Source organism: Amblyraja radiata, chromosome 15 (genome assembly GCF_010909765.2).
Source record: "Amblyraja radiata isolate CabotCenter1 chromosome 15, sAmbRad1.1.pri, whole genome shotgun sequence".
Taxonomy (NCBI): domain Eukaryota; kingdom Metazoa; phylum Chordata; class Chondrichthyes; order Rajiformes; family Rajidae; genus Amblyraja; species Amblyraja radiata.
In genome coordinates this window covers 17,857,610-17,884,701 of record NC_045970.1, presented here as the reverse complement: position 1 = coordinate 17,884,701, position 27,092 = coordinate 17,857,610, and the positions used below count along the sequence as shown (strand labels likewise).

The window sequence follows — 27,092 nt, the reverse complement described above, 5'->3', positions numbered from 1 at the left end:
CTGGCAATGAGCTCTGCAATCACATTGCCCAGGTTTTGACCTCTTTAATTATTCTTGAATTTTCAATGTTGTGATCTATCCAGCAACACTTGGAGCTGGGTGAAATAATTGAAGCAGTCTTCTTTTTGATTTCTTCCCTCCGTTCAAAGGTATTTGACACTCTTCCCGAGCTGTCTAATAACCCAGGTAGGCAGTCGGTCTGTCTGCGGGCTTCCCTAAATGATAATTAGGTGTCATGTGTAGACAGCTTTGGATTTGAACTCTTTGCTTACCTTCTACAAAGGTATAGCCTAATTTGGAACTTACTGCATGTGGATTTATTGACGGACGTCCCTCATTGTCAAAACCAGGCACTGGATTAGCACCAGCAATGGCAGGTCTGCATTGCCACTGATACGTTTGGTTAGATTCAGATCTGTTTAAACTGGCTTGCCAAAGTAACTATGAAGAACAATTCTCACATAGCAGATATACCCTGAATTCAGCAAAAGCCAGTCCAACTATATCCCCCAATTTTTATTTCTCGTTAAGTCAGTCCACCAACTCCTGTCCTTAATTTAGCAGGACCACATTTCACGCGGAAAAACAAAAGAAAATGTTATCCTTTTCACTTCACATAAAGCTTTAGTCAATGTGTTCAAGAAGGAACTGCAGATACTGGAAAATCGAAGGTACACAAAAATGCTGGAGAAACTCCTCAGTCTGAAGAAGGGTTTCGGCCCGAAACGTTACCTATTTCCATCGCTCCATAGATGCTGCTGCACCCGCTGAGTTTCTCCAGCATTTTTGTGTACCTAAGCTTTAGTCAATGGTGACTTCATCATGGAGCTCACTAAATGTACTAAAGTGAGGAAAACTGCCAATGTCAACACGCACCTAACGACTTGCTCATGGTTGGCATTTAGTGCACATTAGGTTCTGCCAATAATCATTTCTGGGTCAATTAGTGACCCTTGAGAAATTGCAGGAGTATTTCTGGGCCATGATTCATCTGAGCACAGCTGACCTTTGCCCGGTTTCAGGTGTGCGTCTAATGGCATCATCCAGGACACAGCAGACATTTACACAAATGCGGATGGAAATTTGATGGTATAAATGCGACCTCTGTTTTTCCCTCATAATAAACAATGAGCAAACCCTGCAGCAAGAGGCCTCGCAGGGGCATAGACATATTCCTCACAAACTGCCACTCATTTTTCTGCGCTCCAATTGAGTACGTAGGTTTCACTGGCACTTCTACACAACGCACCACAGTCCAAGGTGCTGTGATCCTTGACTCCATTCTGAGGCGGCATCATGCACTGATTCAGGAAGTCCCATGTTGATTTTTCCCTCACTACCCGGCAGTATTTTTACGGTACTGGAATGTGGCTGCTAAGGGGGCTGCCCTTTAATATCTAACTTGATTTCCCAGGATCAACATGGAGTTACTGTGACAAATGTACGCACTGCAAGTACATGCTATTGGAAACAATTCAGACAGGTCAAAGCATCTGATTGTGTGGGAAGGAATTCAGATGCTAGTTTAAACCGAAGATAGACACAAAATGCTGTAGTAACTTAGCGGGACAGGCAACATCACTGGATGGAAGGAGTGGGTGACGTTTTGGATCGAGACCCTTCTTCAGACTGATGTCAGGGGAGAGGGAGATACATAGATAAGGAAGATGTGAAACCAGGACAAAGGGGATGAAGTTCAAGGCAAATGTAGAATAGATCATTGTTAGCTGGGAGAAGTTAACAACAAAGCAAAAACAAACAAGAAGTTCACAATAATTCAACCTGATTCTCTGATTCGAGATAAAAGTAATCCTGATGATTTTTTTAATCAAAATTTTTAACGATTCCGCACTTAATTTGTGGGTCACTTAATTGGGTGCTGTGCTGCTGTGATACCCACTCAACGCACCAATAAATGTGTACTTTAATTTTAAGACAGTGATGTGTACCATCAAATGCAAATAAAATAGTAAGATTAATCGAGAACTTACCAGTTTGAAGTTTGATCTTTATTTTATGATGAGTTACGATGAGGGACTACGTGCCCTCCGCTCCCAGCCCTAATGAAGGTCATCTGGTAGTTCTAGTCTTCTTTCATCTTACTATTATACTTCAGTCACTATTATCTGTGATTTCATACAGCTGCTTTGAAGATTGACGCACGTGCGGCTGTACAAGGTTCTTCACGTAATCACTCACGTGACTTCGAAGTAAAATAGGTCGGCATTGCACTGAGCTCCATATACTCAATGTACAGTGTACAGGGACTGGAATTCCCCATCGAAGGACATGTATTTATGAATGATGGAAGTCTAAACTTGAGTCAAGTGTGGATATTTTTCTGACTTTAAACTCTTACAGGTACCCTTTCACATATACTGTAAGTAAACCAAATGGAAAATTCAGCCTGAACTGCCAACTTTATGTTAAAAAGTCCGAAGAGATGTGCAGTCAAATTTGTGCTAACTGCAGCATAAACTCAAAAAGTTACCCCTAATGTGTTATTGGTTAATGTATCCATTTTGATTCTGCTTTTTGTTGTGTGACTGAAATGAACTTTGATATATTAATACTTACCCTTGTGTTTGATACCTTACGTGAAACTTTTTTCATTCAATTTCTCACCAAGCAGAGCAACAGACTGTGATGCTACTTAACAGGTCGCCCACAGTTTCGAAGAGGTACCCACCTATTCCACTCGAAGCTTTGGAACATGAAGTCCAGAAACGCTCAGCTGATGAGGGCAAACTCTTTCGGGAGGAGTTCAATGTGAGTCCTTATTTGATTATTTGATAAACTGAAAGAACTGCAGACTCAGTGGATCTTGGCTCCAGCCTGGAATGCCGCAAGCACAGAGAACAGCTTTGTATTTTCCATATCTTGTTTCCTCAGTTGACAGGAAGTTTTGCTCAAAGTTAGTTTACCTCTAAGATTTTCCATTAAACTGTGGAAATTGTTTAGAAATACAGTTTCAAGTGGTGAAAATGACTGCTGCACCAAAACATTTACCTCAGAGGGGAATTTTTGAAGAACTGAGGTATTAGCTTGTTTGTGAGTGAGTGTGAACGTGAGTGTGAGCCCATAGGTTTATCATATGGAGAGTTCTCGATCGCACTATTTTGTTCAGTAAAACCACCTAAAGCAGGGTGAGATATTTGTTTAGAGAAAAATCCACTGGGTGAATATTTACCATCCATACATCTCTGTATACATCTTTTCACATATTCTTATGGTATAGAAAGTAATTCTGTTACTCCCTTTTCCATTAATTTGCCTGTAAAGTATTCTCTCTCGCATAACCAGAAGCTTCACCCTGATTCTCCGGCCATTAACCTAGACTGGGGATGGTTAATGTTGACAAATTCATCCACAAACTGTATGTGAGAGGAAATAGGAACACCTAGAAATAGACAACGCATTCACAGAGAGAACGTGCAAACTCCACACAGACACCGCTGGTGGTCTGATTGTATCTGGGTCACTGGAGCCTTGAAAAAGTAGTACTACCCGCTGTACCACTGTGTTGAGTTGCCAACTAAGGAGAAAATAGGACTAAGTATTCTGTAAGGAATCAAAACATAAATAAAGAAAATACACAAATTACCTTAACTAACTTTTCTCTTTTTTAGTCATGGAATTATCATTTCAATTCAATTATTCTAAGGTAGACAAAAATGCTAGAGAAACTCAGCGGGTGAGGCAGCATCCATGGAGAGAAGGAATATACTAAGTTTTGGGTTGAGACCCTTCTTCAGACTGATGTCGGGGGGGGGGGGGGGGGTGTAAAAAGAAAGGAAGAGGCGGGGACAGTAGGCTTGTGGGAGAGCTGGGGAGGGGAAGGAGGGAGAAAGCAAGGACTATCTGAAATTGGAGGAGTCAATATTCATACCGCTGGGGTGTAAACTACCCAAGCGAAATATGAGGTGCTGTTCCTCCAATTTGCGGTGGGACTCACTCTGGCCATGGAGGAGGCCCAGGAGAGAAAGGTCAGATTCGGAATGGGAGGGGGAGTTGAAGTGCTGAGCCACCGGGAGATTAGGTTGGATAGTGTGAACTGAGCGGACGTGTTGGGCGAAGCGATCGCCAAGCCTGCGCTTGGTCTCGCCGAAGTTCTTTTGCTTTGCATTGTTAAATATCAATAATTATTCATGTCGTTAAAAAATTAAATGAATGAGTTAGTTGTGTTTGCCGAAGGTGATGACTGTGGGAACAGTACAAAGCTGGCCTGGAATTGGTCCAAGCCAACCAGGGAGCTGAGGCACACGTGCCACACAAGTGTCCTAAGTGGGTGCCATAGGGATTGACGGTTATTAAATCAGCAAAACAATAACATAAATCTCCAGATGAACTTTGTCTTGACAGACTAGGCTGATGGTGACTCCACCAAGTGGAGTGCTGTTAGGCCTCCACTCTAGAAGCATGGTAAATGGCCGAATGCCCTTTCCCATTGTTTTGAGTCTGCAAGGATTTTGAGTGGGATTTTCAGAGCATGAAAACCTCACCCTGCTAAAACTGGGCAGTACTGCTTCACACCTTTTCACCATAATTAGTTTGATTACAAACAAGGTTTTGAGTAGCTCAATACTAAAAGCACAAATAATGTTTGCATATTTTTTTGCAGCAGATAAATTGCGAATGGATTCTTGAAGGACAGTAAATTTGTAGTAAAGTACAGTTGTGGTGATGATTATAATTCCAGGTACCATGTACAGAGTAATTCAGTCAACTAAAGGGCCTGTCCCACTTTCACGACCTAATTCACGACCTTTTTCACTAGTGGACATTTTTCATCAGGCTAGAAATGCCCCGACCTACTTGATGCCACGAGTACCTACGACTAGCTTCACGTCCTGCTACGACCTAATTACGACCTCCTACGACCTCGTGACGACCATGCTGCGAGTATGAGTCAAGGGCAAACTCGGCAGAGGTCGTGAATTAGGTCGTGAAAGTGGGACAGGCCCTTAAGTCTGCTGCCAGGTCACAGTACAATCCAATTTTTCAACAAGCCGTTCTCCCTCTCACCTTCTGAATTGTCGTATCACCCACCTACATTAGGCACAATTTATGTAGGCAACTAAATGACTCTCTATCAACCAGCACATTGAGAAAAAGTTGGCGTGCTGGAGGTAAACACCCCCCCTCCCCTGCCATCATGTGGAAGACACTCAAACTCCACACAGACAGCAGCCGAGATGAGCGTTAAATTCGGGTTGCTGGAGTTGTGAGGCAGCAACATTACCAGATGCTCAGCATTGGCCTGTCCATCTAATCTTTGCCCGTTTTTCCACAGTCTCTGCCAATTGGAACATCACTAGCACGTTGTGAAACAGCAAATAAAGAAGAGAATAAAGACAAAAACCGATACCCCAACATCCTGCCAGGTAAAGTTATTTCCTTTTATCTCTCGTTACAGTTAGATATACGTACCTCTTAGGGCTAATGGAATTAAGGGATATGGGGAGAAAGCAGGAACTGGGTACTGATTTTAGATGATCAGCCATGATCATATTGAATGGCTATTGAATGACCTGCACCTGTTTTCTATGTTTCTATGTATAACAGAACATTCTTATATTCTGCCCGTTACACATGGTATTGTGAAAATATAGAGTATATCCGTGCGTATGGTTAGGATCTCTGTTGAGATATGAATTAATTAATGTACAATGTGAAATGTGAAAGCGGTGATATTAAGTGTCTCTCGCTGTGCTGATTTACATGCGTAGAAAGGATTAAGAATGATTATTAGGAACTAACGCACATGTTGAAGATATTTGGCAAAGAAGATAAGTACTTTCCTTGTTTATATGTGGACTTGCTGAAGATACTTGATAGATTAAATATACTGGACAGGTTCACACTGGTTGTGTTTACCTTCCATGGCCTTGTGCAGTTGTTATATTTCTGTTATCTAAGGATTTAAAAATTATAGTGGATGCAGGATATTAAACACACTGAAATGTTAACTCAATCACGAGTTCTGTCTGAAGTGGAATATGTAGCAAATTTATGCTACAAGAGATGAGGGATAAATTCATCAATCCATGCTGATCAGGAGAGCACATCTGATGTACTGTTTGTGATTGTATTTTGTGGAGCAGTTTGCATCGATTCATTTGGCAACTGTTTGGAGTTGTTTTATATCATTATAACATTCATTCATTTTTGGCTGTTTAATACCATTGACAATATTGATTTGTAAACTTTCTTCCAGATGACAATTTCAGAGTGACTTTGACAGCTATAGATGGGCTGTCAGGCTCAGATTACATTAACGCCTCATACGTTGATGTAAGTGCTCATTTATTTTATTAAACCAGTTACAATGTATTTCAATGTAATCGGCATATTGGAAAAAAGTCTACAATAAATGAAGAAAACTTACATGATGTGTGTACATGGAAGGCCGAAGTATCATAGGATTTTGATCACAAACATTGATTTTCCACCCTTAGGGTTTTAAAGTGAAGAATAAATTCATAGCAGCTCAAGGTAAGCTTTGGTTATATAATTTGTTATTTTTTTCTCATATAAATCATTGATAGGTGCAGTAATTGGAGCATTATAAATTTTAGATGACTGATAATAATTGGTTTTAGGAACAGGAGATGATAAACACAACGGATGCAATGTTAGGCACTGTGAACCCATTCATTCACTAGGGATCAGTATTATTGCATCTCAATACATATTATATCACGTTGTGACGTTTGATGCCGTATCAATGCCATTTTGATTAATGGTCAATGGATTAATAACCGCATACTGACAATAAGCCATGTCCACTGACCTTTACAACACCACCTGCTCCCATCCTTTCGTGTCCGGCAGAGGGGAAAACACTTAAATTATATTTGCATCTTTCGTATAAATGAAGTAGAAAGTGCAGCTGCAATAAATCTATTCACACGAGCAGACTTTCATGGATGAGCTCATAATACTGCTTTAGTGGAGATTATGAATGCACTACAGACAGACAGCAATTCTCTACAACACTCCAGCAAGTTTGATCAAGGTTGCCACCCTCTTGTCCAAACCAGAATGGTAACCCACCACACTAAGTCGTGATTCCACCAGTGGGGCAAGCAGTAGCCATTTGCTTCTCCTGCACCTCAAATGTAAAGGAGCAAACCAAAGACATATAAGGACATTCTAGAACTTGGTCTGTACTCTTCCAGCACCTGGAATCTCCAGGCTTCCTCATCATCAGAATCAGAATCAGAATCACGCTTTATTCCCCAAGTATGTTTTGCAACATACGAGGAATTTCATTGGCCAGGTCAGTCATACAATTAAAAGCAACAGATCACTCAAAAACACATTTTAACATGAACATCCACCACAATGATTCCTACACATTCTTCACTGTGATGGAAGGCGAAATAAAGTTCAAATCCTTTCTCTTAGTTCTTCCTCGGTCGTGGGCCTCGAGCCCCCGTTGACAATCTTGACTCCTGCAGCCGGCGGCATTTCAGGCCCTCCACATCGAATCTCTACACTTGACCTGTGTCAAGGGTTATGGGAGAAGGCAGGAGAATGGGGTTAGGAGGAGGAGATAGATCAGCCATGATTGAATGGCGGAGTAGACGACAGGCTGAATGACCTAACGCTGCTCCTCTCACTTATGACCAGTGTGCTGGAAAATTGCGTAACCACAGAAACAAACTTTACTTTCAAGGTGAATTTCAAAAATGCACAGATTGGGTTTTTTTTAGCAAATTTTGTGTTGAAAGTAGTTGCTTCATGCGGGGATACCTGTGGCTTGTCGAGGTAATTTATGGTTCACCATCATTTCATTTGAAAATGGGATTGTGTAAAAATGCTATCAAGTTAAAGGCATGAGGTTTTGTTCCCGTATCTTTTATTCAGAATGATTTATGAAGCAGACATTCAGTTCTATCTTTATTCCCTAAAGGACCCAAGGAAGAGACTGTAGCAGATTACTGGCGAATGATATGGGAACAGAAATCTGCCACCATTGTTATGTTAACAAATGTAAAAGAGAAAAAGGAGGTGAGTGCGTGAACATACAAAAAGTACATTGTCACTGACGATATGACAACTGAGTGTCCCTTGGTGTGAGGAAAATGTACCTCGTATTAAAGTGAAGATTATTCATTTGATATTTTCACTGGTAAATCGTTTCTGAGAAATATTCCTTATCAGTTTTTTTTATTGAATTGTTCATAACATCTTATGAATAGCTTATCAAATTTTATCAAACTTTTCTGAAGGTGTAGCAGCTGCATATTATCAGAAATATTAAATCATGTGTATAACTTTTAAAAAGAAGATTTAATAAAATTTGAAGAGATGTATCACAACCATTAGCTGGGCAGGAGAAGTAGAAACTGTGGGGCAAGTGTAGGTGGCAGACAATTATAAGGGGTGTGAGTGCAACTAATTATCAAAATGGGTATAACTCGGACCAAATGTGGCTCCGCTGTGCTAACTTTGAAGGGAAGGGGTCAAACAAGAAATAGATTTGTAATAGTATGCTGCTGCCGTCACAGCAAGTGTGTAGAGGATTGCAACAATGCAAGTGTTACTCAACCAGAAACCATGCATGCACTGTGAGGTCCAATCCCAGGTGGTCCAAGTCCACAGCTTTCAAGTTGAATGATCCCGTGCAGTGCAAGAAATCTACTTATGATCTTCACAAAGCCATTCAGGATGCCAAGAGCGAATTCCAGAGAAAGCAAGAGTCCCGGCATAACTACACAAGCTGTGCGGCCAAATTCTGCCTGACTCCATTTACAAGTTTGCAGATTACACCGTTCTAGTGGACCAGATCTCGAACAATGACGAGATGGAATACAGGAATGAGGTAGAGACCTTATTAGCATGGTGTCAAGGAAACAATCTCTCTCTCAATGTCAGCAAGATGAAGGAGCTAGTTATTGACTTCAGGAAGCGAGGTGGAGTACATGCCTCAATCAACATCAATGATGCCGACTGCAAATGGTCGAGAGATTCATGTTCTTTGCCATATATATCATCAACAACTTGTCCCTGACCAACTACATTGAAGCTACAGCCAAGAAAACACGTCAACACCTCCACTTCCTCAGAAGACTAAGGAAGTTTGGCGTGTCTTCAATGACTCTTGTACAAATGCACAGTAGATTGGGATGCATCACAGCTTGTTTTGGCAAAAACTCTGTCAGAAGAAATTGCTGAACGTTGTGGATGCGGCCCATTTCATCACGCTGACCAGCCTCCTTGCCAGACTCCATGCTCATCACGCTGACCAGCCTCCCTGCCAGACTCCATCTGCACTTCACACTGACTTGGGAAAGCAGCCAACATAATCAAGGACCCAGTCACTTCTCCCTTCTCCTGACGGGTAGCAGTTACAAAAACTCGAAAGCATGTATCACTGGAATCGGGAACAGCTTATTCCCTGTCAGACTGCTGAACCGTCCTCCCATATGCTAGGGTGTAGTCCCGATCTTCCGACCTGCCTCATTGCAGACCTTGGACTTTTTCTCTGTAGCTGTAACCTAGAATGCTGTAACACTATATTTGCCGCTCTGGTATTTTTCTTTTTGCATTATCTGTTATACTTGCATATGACTTGATTGTATATTATGATCTGAATTGACTGGTTAGAGCACACACACACTCACACTCACACACACTCATATACTCACACACTCATATATTCACGCACTCATATACTCACACGCTCGTACACACACACACATACACATGCGCACACACAAGCTTTTTACTGTATCTCGGTAAATGTAACTGTAATAAACCTATACCAATACCGATACTAATTTGGAAATTACAGCATCACCTTCAGAATCTAGTGTCCAGCCAGGTTCATGTAGTACTGACTGTTTTGCAGAACAACTTGTTCCTGCTGCACTTAGAATATTGTGCCTAGTTCCCTCCATCATAAACCAGAAAGAGAATTGGCATGAAACTAGCTTTAATTGAATCTCCAATAAAATATCTCAGAAATAATTAAATGTTCTAACATTCCAGTTTTCTACCTGATAATAATTAATTTTTTGATGTGGAGAGCAGACATTTCTGAATAAGCAACATAATGCACTTACTTAGAAAATGATTCCTTCAGGTTCAAAACAAAATCATCCACTAATTTATAATAATGATCTTGAACTGTAAAACAAATAGATCTCCAGAGCAGCAAGGATGAGCCAAGTTTTAATGAGCACAAGTCTTTCACATCCATACTAATTTGACACACTTAACCCAAAATATTTATGGCTGTATGCCCACTATATTTATGGGACACATTTGCATCCATTTGTATGTAAAATGTGTGTTGAACAATTATGCTCTTTGAAATAGCTCACAGCTTTCAGTGAATATCTCACCCGTAAGGAAATTACACTGGGCAATTCTGGGCACAATTCACCCCGGTGTGCAGGTTATTTTTTTGTTGTGCTGGTGATGACACTAATTTCATAACTAACATTTGAAATTAAAGTAAAAGTATACAGTGTACAGCCTTGTTTCACTAAAACAAGAAACAAACTCTGTGGTAAGTCATCGGCTATACGTGAATTAAAATGTCCCTAGTGGGATATCAAAGTCTTCCTCTAATTATGCTTGTCTGACTGTTCACTGTACTTTGAGTGTTGGAGGTTTTCCATGTGTCTGATTTACTTGCAGCAGCTTTTCACTGCAGAGATCATCACTCCATCAAGCACAAGGTTGCTTCGAATGATGCAGAGTAACTTATGGGCCTGTCCCACCCACTTAGGCGACTTTTTAAGCGACTGCAGGAGACTATGCAGTTGCCACATGGTCGCCACATGTGGTTGCCGAGGAGTAGCCTTCATGGTCGTGAGGAGTTCCCGCATTCTGGGAACTAGTCGTGGCCTCATTATGGTTGCCGTGAATTTTTCATGTTGAAAAGCATGTTGAAAAATTAGCGGCGACTAGAATGAAGCCGCCATGGAGAGTAGCGAGAATTCTCGTGCCGTAGGTGGGTCGCCAGGAGGTCCTAGTGGGTTGCCAGGACATTGAAGGTTCTCGTAGGTTGTAGCCGGTGCTGACCGGTGAATTTCATTCGCTCATTGAGGAAAAAAAGGTAAACAGTAGTTTTCAGAACCAAGGATAACCGACCGGTAATGTTAATGTCCGCCGAGCTTCACAGCCGTGTATCTCTGGCTTCTTAAAAGTTGTCTCCACTCCTTCTCCCCCCTCTCCCCCCTCTCCCCATTTCTTTTAAAGGATTTACCGTACACTGTGCTTTAGCCATCTTAATTACAGCGCCAACCTTCCTGTTAATCGCGGTGTGTGTCTGTATCACCTTGGCTTTGCACCGTGGGAATTTTTTAGACAGGGCAAACGAGGGAAGCGCTGTCTAAAATATTCACACGGGCTGGAGAAGGATACGATGTGTTTGTGTGTGCATTCCACTCAGACAGTCGCCGTTCCAGTTCCCGGTTTTTCAGGCGACTGCCGGCAACTTGACAGTCGCCCCGGCAGTCCGCTGGAAAATCGCCTAAGTGGGACAGGCCCATTAGAGCATAGGAATCGATGGGATCATTGGGAGTCTGAGAGTTACCAGAACAGTGTTGACATGTTTAACCTCAGTTAGAGATTTTTAATAGGTCCTATAGTTGGCCATTGGACAAAAAATCAATTTAGTTCACCAAAAGCAGATGAAATTCAGTTTCTAGGCATAAGTTTCACCTATTGTTTAGTGGCAAAAAATATCAATATAATCTAGTGATTTAAATGACTGTTAAATTAGCAGAAAATACAAAGTGAATTTCTTTCATTTCTGAAACATTTTTATCATTGAATTTATTTTTGCGTCTATTTTTATTCTAGTCAACGAAGGAAATCACTTAAAACTTATGGCATATGGAAAACAAAAAATCCATTGCACACAAAACAAAATGCACACCGTTAATAGTAGCATCAAAGCATACATTTTAAAGTACAGCTTTGGACTCTAACGTACTTAAGAATGCATGAAAATTCCACCATATATGAATACTTGAAAATAATGGATTCCTGAAAACTATTTTTCTTTTCTCTGTCATTTATAATTGAGCATTTTTTTCCCCAGGAATGGCAACAGTGTGGTGGTGTGTACCAATAATGTGGTAACCTAATTCCACATCCCCTGCTATAACATTCAATTATTTTTAGACTGATTTTGGGAGAGGAAGGGAATTTTTTTATCAGGCCCAGTTCAGATCACCAGTTGTTTTATGATATCCTCACTGCACTAAAAATGGTGCAATTACATTCTGTTTTTATTCTAAAGGAAATTGGACAAAACCACATTTGAATTTCAAATCAGATCAGTGACAAAGACAAGTAAAAGCCCAAACTGCAAAACAGCAAAGTATCCAACTCCCAGTCAATGCGTTAGATATTTTCAAGCTTTCAGGGGCAGCAAATATTGAATACAGTCAGCAAAACGTAAAGCAGACTGCTGCGTGATGTGTGCACATGTAGATTCAATCATTCAATTCAATGATTCAATGGGCATCAGGGTGATGAAACTTGTCAGCAAGTAGCTCGGCATTGCCCAGTTTTGGGTTGTTGTGGAAACTTGAATTCAGGCTACTGCTAAATAAGGGCATCATGACCAGGTGGCGCTGTACAATGGCAGCTTCGCCAACAGTCTGTCTCGTCCTTTTCTTCTTTTGGTGTTTTTGGTCTGTTGTTAAATGTATGTTTTAGTGTATCTTTATGTTTTGTATTATTTGGGGGGGTGGGGGAAGCTTTTTTTAATCTCTTTCCTCGACGGAGATGGGATTTTTTCCGTATCGTACCTCCGTCCGCATTGCGGCCTAACATCGGGAGCTGGCGGCCTATTGCTGAGGATCGAATTCGGGAGCTCCAACGGCAGAAGCCTGTGGGACTTAACATCATGGAGGTCGCGATCCCTTGGTTAGTGGACGACTCCGGGAGCTCCAAATGCAGGAGCTTCGACTGCCCCGATCGCGGGAGCTTCGATCACTGGCTGCGGGAGCTTCGATCGCCCCGACTACAGATGGTTCGACTGCCCCTTCCGCGGGAGAATAAAGAGGAAAGAAGATAAGACGATTCCTCATCACAGTGAGGAATGTGGGGCAGCCGCTGTGGTAGATGTTTACTTCAACTTTTATGTAGTTGTATGTCTGGTTGTATGGCAAATCAAATTCCTTGTATGTTTTTACATACTTGACTAATAAATTCATTACAATGACTGCTGACAAGATATCAGGCACTAGCTCCTGTCACACACTGCATGTGGTTATATGGCAGTTGGACTCTGAGGATATGTGTAGGAAGGAACTGCAGATGCTGTTTTGAACCACAGATAGACACAAAAAGCTGGAGAAACTCAGCGGGTCAGACAGCATCTGTGGAGAAAAGGAACATGTGAATTTTTGGCAACGAGACTGAAGAGTCTTGAAAAGGGTCTCGACCCGAAACGTCACCAATTGCTTTCCTCCAGAGATGCTATCTGACCCGCTGAGTTTCTCCAGCTTTTTGTTTCCATCTGAGGATATGTAATCTATTTTGGTTGTTTTCCTTCAGTACTCCCTGTGCCATGCTGCAAGTTATAGCAATTTGAATGACTTCTGGATTGATCCAAACACTTGCAGAGCCATAGCAACAACCAGTTAGGTTGAGCAGCTCGAAGCCGACATAAATAGTTGATGATCCTGTTGAAAGCACCAGTAGGGTGAAGGTGGTGGTTGGGTGGGTGGCTGCCGCTGACATGTACTCAAGTGCGCACGGTTGAAAGAGATCATACTTGAGCTCTGAAATGCCAATGCACGCATTAAATCAGTGCCATCATGTGCCTTCTCAGCACACTGATAGCAGATAATATTAGATCCATTATGGAGTACAGCCGATCTTGCCTCACAAATGTGTGCATACACACATTAAACATCATATTCGAACCAAATTGGCAGCAGGGCATCAAACAATATGTATTTCAGGCACAAAGCGGCTAATTGGAATCAAACTTGATTGCTTTTTGTATTTTTAGCATTACAATACATTACAATGTAGTCTCATTTGTGAGCCCCTGATGAATAAAATAAACATTTCCTATACACATGGTTCTTATTTCTGTAGAAAATATTTCTTTTAAATTTGGTTTGTTTCTATTATCCCAATAAATACTGATATTCATTTATTCCTGTAGGAGAAGTGTTTTAAGTACTGGCCTGATCAGGGTTTGTGGACGTATGGAGCAATACGGGTCTCAGTGGAAGATGTCACCGTGCTTGTGGATTACACCATACGCAAGTTCACCATACAGAATGTAAGTATTTCCAGATTTCCCTCTGCTTCGTGAACTAAATGATTTGCAGAGAAATAAAAACTTATTTCACTTGCTTTTTGGCGCAGACTATTTGTTAGTCTATTATGTACATGCTTAAAAAAAATGCAATTGCACATTATTTTATATCTGGCAGATATTTTTTTACAGCCTTCAAGAGTATATTCAATTCACTCAGGAAACAATAAATCAACTTTAGTTCTCAGTAGGAAGATTTTTTTTAAACTTTATAAAAAATATTAATGAAAATAAGATGCTTAAAGGTTATAGATTAATTGGGAGTTTTGTTTATTTAAAATTCCATGGGTATATGCTCACCACACTCATGTTGATTCAAAGTGATGTGGTCTTCCAATCTCACCAACAGCAATGTCAACCACCCTCTCCGATCAAACAAGATGTGCATGGATTCTGCATGGATTCTCAGAATATGCTTAAAAAATTAACATTAGAATTACAGATCATGATTGGAAATGTTCTCTCCTTGGGGTCCTGGTGTGTTAAATATCCCACTTTAACTGCAGCTAACAACTGAGGCGAAATCTGGTCCATTTTCTTGCGTTGTTCTGAAGGTGGGAACAAGTGCATCATCAAACTTGTGAGAGATGTAGAGTACATTTGCAACAATAAATTCATATGTTGTCATAAAAAACTAGACGTAATCTAAAGTAGGCAAAAATGCTGGAGAAACTCAGCGGGTGAGGCAGCATCTATGGAGCGAAGGAATAGGTGATGTTTCGGGTCGAGACCCTTCTTCAGACTGATGTGGAGGTGGGGGGAGGGGGGGAGGAGCGGGAAGATGAAACGAAGAGGCGGAGACAGTAGGCTGTGGGAGAGCTGGGAAGGGAAGGGGAAGGAGGCAGAAAGCAAGGACTACCTGAAATTGGAGAAGTCAATGTTCGTACCGCTGGGGTGTAAACTGCCCAAGCGAAATATGAGGTGCTGCTCCTCCAATTTGCGGTGGGACTCACTCTGGCCATGGAGGAGGCCCAGGACAGAAAGGTCGGATTTGGAATGGGAGGGGGAGTTGACGTGCTGGGCCACCGGGAGATCAGGTTGATTAATGCGAACCGAGCGGAGGTGTTGTGCGAAGCGATCGCCAAGCCTACGCTTGGTCTCACCGATGTAGAGCAGCTGACACCTAGAGCAGCGGATGCAACAGATGAGGTTGGAGGAGGTGCAGGTGAACCTCTGCCGCATCTGGAAAGACTGCTTGGGTTCTTGGATGGAGTCAAGAGGGGAGTTAAAGTGACAAGTGTAGCATTTCCTGTGGTTGCAAGGGAAAGTACCAGGGGAGGGGGTGGTTTGGGTGGGAAGGGAGGCAATGGCCAGGGAGTTACAGAAGGAAAGCCGAAAGGAGAGGAGATGGGAAGATGTGGCCAGTGGTGGGATCACGTTGGAGGTGGCGAAGATGTTGGAGGATAATCTGTTGTATGTGACGGCTGGTAGGGTGGAAGGTGAGGACAAGGGGGACTGTCCTTGTTACAAGTGGGAGGATGGGGAGAGCAGAGCTACGGGACATAGAGGAGACCCTGGTGAGAGCCTCATCTATAGTCGAAGAGGGGAACCCCCGTTCCCTAAAGAAAGAGTGGGATTGGTGAGCAAGAGAAGGCACTCTGCTAAAGAGGCCATTTATTCATTTATGCTACTAAAGCATGGAAAGGCAAAAAAAAAAAGCATTTGCTCGGTAACCATGAACATCACAGATTAGTTGTTTCAATTTCTAGATCAAGCGCACTGAGAAGATAATTTGATGCACTGCACCTCAAAGATTATTTATCTCCGTATTCATTTCACCACATCCTCCCCATTGAGCACAAGGAGCCATTTTATGTCTACGAGCCATTTTGTTTCTACTTTAACCCTGTATTTTGAAAACAAATATCAAACCATTTTTTAAATGTTGATCAACCTTTGAAAAATTGTAAGATTTTCTGAGACAAGTTTTGGTTTGGTGCTTTTCCTGAAAGGATCATCATCTGAGGCATGTTGCTTGGTTAGATTTAATTGAGTATATTCAGTTAACCTGTCCCATTTTAGCTACCATTGTACTTCATTAGAATATATGATTATACTTTACAATGTATTTGTGATACAAAAAAGCGATTGATTTTGACCAAGCTCTTTCCCAATGTAAAGCTTTAAGATGTATGTTGCCTTGTTCCGTTGATATTAGATAAAGAGAGAGTGATAGATATTGGTAATTGTCATTTCTTGTGTTTTATGGCGTAAATGTTACAATTTTTATGACAATTGCATTCATTACAGCAAACAGTTGGCAACAAAGCTCCAAGACTAGTGACACAGCTTCACTTCACCAGTTGGCCTGACTTTGGTGTTCCCTTTGCACCCATTGGGATGCTCAAATTTCTGAAGAAGGTTAAAGCACTGAACCCATCCTATGCAGGACCTATCGTAGTTCACTGCAGGTAATTGATGCCTTTATTTTGCATCATTCTATGGTTAAAAAGTGGTACATTTTAATAGGTTTTATAAAGCCACGTGCGATATTCTGTTTTGTTGAGTCTGCCAAAATATATTTTACTGTCTGTAAACATTTACTGTCTGTAACTATTTAGCAGCTACTTGGCACCGGGTCATGAAGTGTCTTGATATAGAACACATTGTCTGGGGTTCTCTCCAGCCTACCATTTCCTGCCTGTTCAAAAGCAGGAAATGCCTGGTGGTTATTTAGTGCTTTAGACTAGAGAGAATATGCTGGTTACCAGCATTCAATTAATATTGTACTCTATTTTATAATATTTTATTTCTGTACGAGTTTGTCACTAAATATTACAAACTCAGTTTGCTACCCAACTCTGCTGGAATCCCTTGAGATGATGTTTCATTTCTAGTTAATATTAAAGGTGTAGTGGACTAGGGGTCATCTCTGACAGTTATTCAGAGTTCATATGAGAGCCGTGACTCTAGGAAACGTGTTTCTTGCGAATCACCGTGAGTCATCCCACAACTTTGCTTTTCTCTAAATTATGCGCATTGCCAACTTCTGACCTGATCAAGTGACGCTTGGCTTCATCACCACAATCTTCTTCCTTTTCCTCCACGGCCTATGCAGGATATCCAAAATGGAGAAAGGGACAGACTAAGTTACATAAGGCAGTGAGCAGGACCTTTAAGACATGTTAGGGAATAAGAGAGGTATTCTTACAGAAAAGAGGAAAAGAGTCAACAATAGAGGGAACACACAAAAGCTGGAGTAACTCAATGGGTCAGATAGCATCTCCGCAGAACATGGATAGGCAACGTTTCGGGTCAAAAACCTTCTTCAGCCTAATCACAGGGGTCTGCCTGCAATCAATCTGAATAAGGGTCCCAACGTAAAGCGTCACCTATCCATGTTCTCTGGGGATGCTGCCTGATCGACTGAGTTACTCCAGCATTTTGTGCCTTTCCTTAGTAAGAAAGATGGAATGATTGAGTGTTGTCCAAACTATTTGGGTAATGGGCTGCTTCCTGATTGAATGCCAAGTATGCAGCTGTCTTACATTGGTGCAAACTATTTGACGTTGGTTTTAAGAATGAGTCTTGGTAGTTTGTCAGTGATTGGGTGTGATGGTCCATGTAGTGTCTGAGGCTAGCGGATATGATCTGGCATTTGAATTTGTATTCACTGACCATGGAGAATATTAAATCTTTGACAGCACTGTATTCAGTTCCTTTATCCTTGACTTCTGGAGGTGCCCATCTCACAGTTCTCTATATCCCACTGTCTTTGGGCAAGTAGCCAGAAGGCTTCCGATTTTCCGATTCCCCGATAGATACAGGAGGTCTCCCACAGATACAGGAGGTGCCCCCAACTCTGCATTTCTTTTACCAGAAAATCCAGTGCACCAAGTGAAAAACTTGGTGGCCATTCTTGTCCAGCCAATGCCAATCTTCACTGATCAGATTCACTTCCTTTATCACTGTAGTAGTCCTGCATTAGAGGTGCAGACTAGCTATAAATGGAACCATCTACACTCAATATTGTCCATCCCTCCATTTAACGGCTCGATCAGTATGTGCACTGAAATCATTGGAAAGAACTGGTAGAGTAAAGTTGGTATGCTCTCTGTGTCCCAAGCAGTGGCATCTTGCTCCCTGTCCCCATTCTCATGGAAATACATTGCTGAATATCCCTTCATTTAAACCTTATTGACGAGACTTCAGTTCCATCAAGTTTCTGGACACCTGCTCATCCTAACATGGGAAGCGCAGTTCTGATTTACTCAACCCTATATATATTAATTCTGTCAACCGTTCTTATGTTTGATGAAGTTACTTTTTTAGAATTCAATACTTGAAGCAGATCTGTTAGCATTTGTAAATACACTCGCACGATCATATGTGAGCAGCTTATTCCCCTTTGTGTGGCACAAGGATGTGCTAGCTTTAATACAATTCTAAACCTTTCAATTGTTTCACGAAACAATTCCTCGGTCTCATTATGCCTTCACTTGCCTTCAGAGGTGGAATATAAACTTCACTGCAGAGATATGCAATCCTCTTATGTTGCAGGCAGGGAACTTAAGCAATTGTGTCTGTCCCTTGAAATCTTTTCCAAAGAACACATTGTCAAAGGATGGTCCAGAAAGGCAGGTTCTATTATTACCAGCCTCCAAGACAACAATCTCTCCTCAAAGGTCACAGCACCTGCACCAAAGGAAATTATATTTTATGAGAATGTCGCCAAGAAAGATACATTATCTAAAGATATTAACAGTATTAACTTACCTACTGAAAGCAAATTTTATAAATGCTTTTGTCTCCTGACTTGTTCACACCTTAATAGAACATTAATATCATAATTAATGATTAAAATAGATTGTGATAAGATCCTCATTGGCTTTTTAAATGATGTTATCATGTGCCATCCTAATTTCAATGTGAATAAAGCAGTAAGTTGTTTTGGGATTTTTTTGTCAATCATCTTGAGGTTTACTAGTATGGGCTATCTGTGGAAAAACAGCAAATACACAGAAGGTTAAGAGAAGTACTTACCACAAAAAAAAATGCAACTGGTGAAACTCCCAATTCCCCAAGTCATGGGTCTGCTTGTTTGTTCCCTGTGTGAGTTCCAGATGAATATTTAGTTGCCTCATAGCTATTACAGTCGGCAACAGCATAAAGTGACATCTCACCCATGACGTTATCTAGGGATGAATAACAGGTGCTGGTGCCCACATTTGGTGAATGGGCAAAAGATTTTCCTACCAATACAGTTTCCTCTGTTATTTTCTCCAGAGTAGGCAATTTGGGCATCATGCAAGCTGTGGCAGACATGAAACTCTGTGGGCGATATGATTGACTGCTGCTCATACATATAATTCTAATTTACAGGGCAGACACAAAAAGTTGGAGTAACTCAGCGAGACAGGCAGCATCTCTGGAGAGAAGAAATTCTTACACATTCCAATTTACAGATCAGCTTCCACAATCCCATCAGTCAAAAAAAATGTTTTCCTCTGATCTGAGCAATCATCTATGAATTAATTGCAATGCAATAAGTTTAACTTTCAAACCTGAATGCATTATCGTTCTCCTGGGAAGAAAAGCCACCCAGAGATGCATTATTCTGGAATGTAATAACAAAGCAAACATGCAAAGACATTGGTGCTGCCATGTGCACCCACCTACGAAAGGTGTCAAAGATTGTGAGCTGGGCGTGCAGCTCAGGTGTATTAACTGTGAAAGAGAGCAACTAATACAGCATCAGAAACCGAGGAAAAAGAAAACAAGATAAAGGGAATGAGAAAGAATGACTGGACTAAGAAAAAAATGTATATCTAAATAGAATAAACACAAAACATAGGTTATGTGCCAAATTGAGCGACAGATGGCACAATAGGCTAAGTGTTCGGCTGGCAACCGGAAGGTAGCTGGTTCGAATCCCGCTTGGAGTGCATACTGTCGTTGTGTCCTTGGGCAAGACACTTCACCCACCTTTGCCTGTGTGTGTCCTTGGGCAAGACACTTCACCCACCTTTGCCTGTGTGTGTCCTTGGGCAAGACACTTCACCCACCTTTGCCTGTCTGTATGGAAGTAATTGTGTGAAGCACTTTGGGGTCAATGCAAGTTGACTAAAAATGTGCTATATAAATAAAGACATTATTATTATTATTAATTTTGATAACACGATTGATCTAATAATATAATGGTACAATGGTACTTTATTGTCCCATGTACCTAGATACAGTGGAATTCTATGTTTTGCATACAATCCAGTAAAATCATACAATAAGCACAATCTACAATAAAGACAAGAATAAATAAATACAAATGTGTGATTATTATAGTGTAAGAATCACTATTGCGGCTCTTTAGCGACTCTTTGTGTACTGTCTTCATGTACTTGGCCGAGGCAGTAAACAAAGAGTTGCCGCGTTTCTGGCGCCCTCTGGTGCCCTTCAAATTTAAAGCTCTTAAAAGTATTGAGTCTTGTGTTAAAGACTTGCTGTCCGGACGGCAGCACTGGGTCAGTGTTGCAGAGGTCAGCCTGGCCTAGCAATGCTGTTGATGTCCTCCACCATTTTCAAAAAGGTAGTCTTCGATTTAATATTTGTGGCTGCTTGTAGTTATTTATCCAGCACTCTAGCTACAGAGAAAGTTTGACACTGGTTTAGTCTGGAAGCATCATTCAAAATACATTTTTTAAACTCTTGGAGTAGCGGCAAAGGCTCACCTATTCAAACACCAGGGATTGGTAATGTCCATTGGTTGTACTTGGCAACGACAACGACAGTTAAATGATCAAATTATAAAAATAAATATATATTTCTGATTTTGTTTGTCATACCCAATATACATTTATGTATGAATTTAGTGCTAAATCTATATTTCTGTCTGTATATACATATAACTTTTAACACTACATTATCTTGGGATATGCACCATCCTTTATCTGAATTCAGTGCATTAGTAATTTCTGGCAAATAATGTTATCTTGAGGTCTGGTGGCATATAAATATGTCTGAAGAAGGGTCTCGACCCGAAATCACCCATTTCTTCTCTCCAGAGATGCTACCTGTCCCGCTGAGTTACTCCAGCATTTTGAGTCTATCTTAAATATCTTAAATATGTCTATATTTATAAATATGTTTATATGTTCTATATCAGGACTTGGATAACTATATATAAATTAACTTAACATGGATGATTCTATAACCAGGAATAATTCTAGAAGCTTGCAATACATTTCTGCACACATGTGATTGGAACTCTACAAAGGGTTTCAAGGAGAAGATCTCCTACTTTTAAGTGGAAGGAATGGACTTAAAGTGAATGTTATTGTTACTTATAATTTACAGCCACTTCCTGAGAGTTGGAAGATATTTGAGACTTAACATTTACTTCTTTTGCTACTTTCAAGGAGAAGGAATGGACTTAAAATGAATTTCATTGCTTCTTATAATCCATGTCCACTTCCTGAGAGTTGGAAGATATTTGAAACCTAACACTTACATATTTTGCAATTGCAGTGCAGGGGTTGGCAGGACTGGAACCTTCATTGTTATCGATGCTATGATTGATATGATGGAGGCAGAGCAGAAGGTGGACGTCTTTGGTTTTGTGTCACGAATTCGCAATCAACGGCCACAGCTAGTTCAAACTGATGTAAGCTTTATTTTTGTATTAACTTTTGCTGCTTGATGATGACGCTGATGGTGCTGTGAAGGGGACCTCATGACTAGTCTTCGAGTTCTATAAGATACTATGAGCTGCTGATTGCCCAGTGTATTTAATATGCTCGAATTGATGGTGCCTGAACACAGCTCTGTTGCTGTCTCGGGAACTAATAGACTTTACTACAATATAATATATCATAACACTGTGCTACATGTCTAGGATGATTTTATTAACGTTTTTTTCCACTTTATTGTTCCTTAAAGATGCAGTATTCCTTCATTTATCAAGCGCTGCTTGAACATTACTTGTACGGTGACACAGAGCTGGATGTGAGCTCTTTAGAGAAGCACATACAGAAACTCCGAAATAAAGCAGGGAAGTTCGACATCACTGGCTTAGAAGAAGAATTTAGCGTGAGTCATTATGTAGGACACAAAATAAAAGATGGGCATTCAGTATTGCTACAAAAATTACTCTTTGGAATGATATTCCTGAGTCTGCTGCCACTGCCTCTGTTTTCCATTCCCTCAACCATGTCTAGAAGTCCTATCACATTCAGTCCCAAGCCAAGGAGTAAACACCCTGAGTAACAGCAGGCTGAGATAAAGGTGATTTTGAAAGTCCTCTTGCATTCCTTAACAGTCTACCTCCTGCGACTAATAGACAATAGACAATAGGTGCAGGAGTAGGCCATTCAGCCCTTCGAGCCAGCACCGCCATTCAATGTGATCATGGCTGATCATCCCCAATCAGTACCCTGTTCTTGCCTTCTCCCCATATCCCCTGACTCCCCTAGTTTTAAGGGCCCTATCTAACTCTCTCATGAAAGCATCCAGAGAGCCTGCCTCCACTGAGGCAGAGAATTCCACTGAGCCTGAGGCAGAGAATTCCACAGACTCACCACTCTCTGTGAGAAAAAGTGTTTCCTCATCTCCGTTCTAAATGGCTTACTCCTTATTCTTAAACTGTGGCCCTGGTTCTGGACCAAGATGTCTTAAATGTCTCTGACATTCAGAGAAGCACATTAAAAAAATATTTTAAATGATTGTGAAGATATGCTACAATTGTAAATTGTATAAGCATTATTAAATTAAGCATAAATGATTAAACAAGAATGATCTTATTCTCATCTTAAACCTGTTCAATTCACTGGGCTCATGGACCCTGCAGCACTTGAATCTGCTCCAGGATTTCTCAATGGGTGCATGAAACTCCTAGCACTCTCCTGCACTGCCACATAGAGTCCAGCAGAACTTGACCGGTGGGTTCAGGACTTCCGTGCTGGTGTAGGTGTACAAAAATCTGTACTTTTGTTGACACATCCACCAAAATCTATGCCACAATAAATCTGTCATTGGTTAATATGTTACAGTACAATGTTATGTATGCAGATTTGCCTGAAACTTGCAGATTTTTAAAGGATTTTCATTGAAGTGAATAAGTGAACAACGAAGTAACACTCAGGGTTCAGCTTATTTTGTTAAAATCTTAAATCCGGGAGGCACAGCGGTGCAGCTGGTTGAACTGCTGCCTCACGGCGCCAGGTTCGATCCTGACCTTTGCGGTCTGTGTGGAGTTTGCACGTTCTCCCTGTCACCCGGTGTGTGTCCTCTGGGTGCTCCTTTTTCCTCCCACATCCAGGTTTTTTGGTTAATTAGCTGACGTAAATTGCCCGTAGTGTGTAAGGACTGAATGTAAAAGTGGGATAACATAAAACTAGTGTGAACGGATGAGTTTTGCACCACATTACTTAATCAAAACAATTGTCACCAAGAGATAAGGGCTGCCCTCACAAATCCACTGCCTCATGAGGTATGGATTGTTTTGCCTGAGCAATGCAGAGAATGGAGGCATATGGATCAAGTGCAGGTGGAGGAGATTACTTTAGCTTGGCATCAGTTTCAGCACGGATTGTGGGCCTGAGGGGCTGTTCCCATGATGTACTGTTCTATGTTCAATATAGAGCAACATGAATTGAGGGAAAGAGAGTTCTGCTTTGCTAACACTGAATGTCCTTGTGGAATAGACCAAGGGGAGTAGTAAAGTGGCAGAGCAGCTGGAGTGACCTTGTATTCCGCCCTTCCCTCCTAGAACAACTAGTGCAGCTCTGCCTGACCTCAATTCTCATCCTATTCCTGCTGACAGAATGAGCACCTCATGTAAGCCTACAACCCAACATCATGAACATTGAACTCTTCAATTTCAAGTCAACCCCCTGACCCTCAATTCCCAGCTACCATCTTCCCCCCTCCCAGCTATTGTGCGCACCTTTCTCCCATCACCCTGTCACCAAATTGCTTTCCCTTCCTCCTTCCAATCATCTCCTACCCTTACCTTGTCCCAGTCCCCATTTCCCTTTTATTTCCCCTCAGTCCCCACCTCCCTGTCCCCATGCCTCTGTCTGGCTTCACCTCCCAGTCCCCGCCTCCCTGTCCCCGCCTCCCTGTCCCCGCCTCCCTGTCCCCGCCTCTCTGTCCCCGCCTCCCTGTCCCCGCCTCCCTGTCCCCGCCTCCCTGTCCCCGCCTCTCTGTCCCCGCCTCCCTGTCCCCGCCTCCCTGTCCCCGCCTCCCTGTCCCCACCTCCCAGTCCCCACCTCCCTGTCCCCACCTCCCTGTCCACACCTCCCTGTCCCCACCTCCCTGTCCCCACCTCCCTGTCCCCACCTCCCAGTCCCCACCTCCCTGTCCCCACCTCCCTGTCCACACCTCCCTGTCCCCGCCTCCCTGTCCCCACCTCCCAGTCCCCTCCTCCCTGTCCCCACCTCCCTGTCCCCACCTCCCTGTCCCCACATCCCTGTCCCCATGCCTCCCAGTCCCCACCTCCCAGTCCCCACCTCCCTGTCCCCACCTCCCTGTCCCCACCTCCCAGTCCCCACACCTCCCTGTCCCCGCCTCCCTGTCCGCGCCTCCCAGTCCCCGCCTCCCTGTCCCCGCCTCCCTGTCCCCGCCTCCCTGTCCCCGCCTCCCTGTCCCCGCCTCCCTGTCCCCACGCCTCCGTCTGGCTTCACCTTTCACTTTTCCTCTTCCTTCCTTATCTGACACCCGTTTGTCTCCTTTACATCTCAAGCCTTTGTCCTATCTCCACTCATCTGCCACTTACACCCCCCCCCCCCCCCCCACCATCTATATCCACTTACCTCTTACTAAGCTTTGCCTCACACCTACCTCTATCTGCTTTCATCCCCCACTTCATCAATCAGAAGAAGGGTCCTGACCCAAGAGGTCATCTGCCCATTTCATCCACAGAACTTGCCTCACCCACTGAATTCATACTGGACTTGCTTTGAGTTCTTAAAATATATTCAGTCAAGTAGAGCAGCATTGCAGTGTTGGGTGGCAGTTTAACACCTTCCTAACAACTCTCAAGGCAGTCAGTCCCAACCCCAGCATAAACATCCCTATCGAGATGGCTCTTGCATTAAATGTAGGTGAAAATTATATTTCAACTCAAATCTCAATCTTGAGTACCACAGAGCTTCTTTAGTGCCAGAAGGTGCCCAAATAAATTTGTTTTGGTTATTACGTTTTTTGAACACCAAATATGCTCCTTGTATTTTGCTTGGTTTTCATTATAATTTTCAACATCTATTATTCTTGTGTTAAAAATGTATATCTTTTGATTGATATTTTGACTTGACTATGTCCATTCTATATCGTTACTGCAGAAATTGACTACAGTCCGAATAAGGAAGGACAATATGCGAACAGGGAATAGGCCAGTGAACATGAAAAAAGCCAGAGTCCTTCAGATCATTCCCTGTGAGTGATTTAGATTAAAATTAATGAATCATTTATTTACTTTTGTTCAACCTCCAGACATATTGAAATAATTTCCATTACTCACCAAGGGACATGTTCCTTCAAAGAAATCTCATCAGTTCCCCTTCACTATTTCTTAGATCAGCTCTTGGCTGAGACCACACTGTGAGAGGGAGGCAGCAAGCATACGTATATAACAAGGTGCATTCCACGGAAAAGTGTCTATGATTAATACCAAAGGAGCTTTGCATCACTCATCCAAGTGAGAGCTGGAAAGTAGCTTTGTCACAGGTTTAGAGCCATTCTCTTGTCTGCAAGAGAGCGTTGGCAAGAGGAGAGGAGAATAACAAAAGAACTAAATAAAAATTCAAACAATGTGTTTAGGTAAATATACCGAGATTGGACCATGCTGTTTTAACAGCATGCAGATAGAGTAACACGATGGAGATATGGACTCACCGTTATAATCTTAGCTATAGCTGAAAGCTTCAGCACTTAGCTGTGAATGTGCAAAATTGAAAATGTGCTGTTGAAAGTGATGTTGAGGCTTTTGGTGCTTTGGCATCAGGGTGGCTGGGCCTGGGAGTGTGGTGTCAGATGTTGGACTGGAAGGTAGCTGGATCATGGGGATTGTGGTGATTGTGAGCCTTGATGGAAAGGGGGGAAGGGATGGTTTATTAGAGGTCAGAAGGACAAACTGTGAGTCAGGGCCAGGGTTTGGGGAAGACCTCAAGAGTCGAGGCACTGGGCTACAGATGGCATCATCGGGAGTCAGCATTGGGGAAAGTGTCATTAGGAGTCGAGAAGGGATTGTTTCATTTGAGAAGGGGCCTGATACAATGGTATTCCAAGGAGCTTGTTTTATATAGGATTTACTGACTGTCATTTTCAGCTCCTGAACTGTATTGGATCCCATTGATTTATTCTTGCGGCATTTTATAATAAATTATAAAGACACAAGAGATTGCAGCTGTTGGAAAAAAAACTCAGCTGGTCAGTGAGCATTCATGAAGAGAAATGGACAGAAGATGCTTCAGCTCAGGACCCTTCCTCAGATCTTCAACCCAACTCGAAACATCATCTATCCTTTTCCCTCCGCAGATGCTGCCTGACCTGCTGAGTTCGTCTAGAACTTAGTTTTTTTTTAAATAGATTATATTCAGTCTGAAAACTTCTTCCAATATGAATTAAATGTCTAAGTGCTTGAAAAGCTGATAACTCTGTTTCCAGGCCATTAGATTCTGAAGCAGGATTCAAAGAGGTTGATTGGGAGCATGTGAGAGTGTGGAGGAGGGGATAATGCTGTTAGTCCATGCATTAAATTATCATCTGAGTATTCTTGCCCCTTAAGAATATGGCTTAAAATTGTAAGAAAACTCATTGCTGCCGATTTTATTTTTAAGTAGGTGAATACACTGTG

At 42.0% G+C, this 27,092-nt stretch overlaps 1 protein-coding gene across 5 annotated transcripts in view; it reads left to right on the top strand.

The window, feature by feature from the left end:
- ptpre (protein tyrosine phosphatase receptor type E) overlaps nucleotides 1–27,092 on the top strand; it is a 272,140-nt gene that overhangs the window by 226,666 nt on the left and 18,382 nt on the right. For 3 of the 5 annotated variants that reach the window (XM_033033692.1, XM_033033694.1, XM_033033696.1), the window contains 10 exons: nucleotides 2,633–2,769; nucleotides 5,294–5,384; nucleotides 6,218–6,294; nucleotides 6,459–6,495; nucleotides 7,919–8,016; nucleotides 14,150–14,269; nucleotides 16,556–16,716; nucleotides 21,767–21,902; nucleotides 22,178–22,327; nucleotides 25,579–25,672. In XM_033033692.1, coding sequence (XP_032889583.1) covers nucleotides 2,633–2,769; nucleotides 5,294–5,384; nucleotides 6,218–6,294; nucleotides 6,459–6,495; nucleotides 7,919–8,016; nucleotides 14,150–14,269; nucleotides 16,556–16,716; nucleotides 21,767–21,902; nucleotides 22,178–22,327; nucleotides 25,579–25,672 — 1,101 coding nt within the window. Of the gene's footprint in view, nucleotides 1–2,629; nucleotides 2,770–5,293; nucleotides 5,385–6,217; nucleotides 6,295–6,458; nucleotides 6,496–7,918; nucleotides 8,017–14,149; nucleotides 14,270–16,555; nucleotides 16,717–21,766; nucleotides 21,903–22,177; nucleotides 22,328–25,578; nucleotides 25,673–27,092 lie in introns of all 5 variants that reach the window. The other 2 variants (XM_033033691.1, XM_033033695.1) reach the window with 1 other exon arrangement.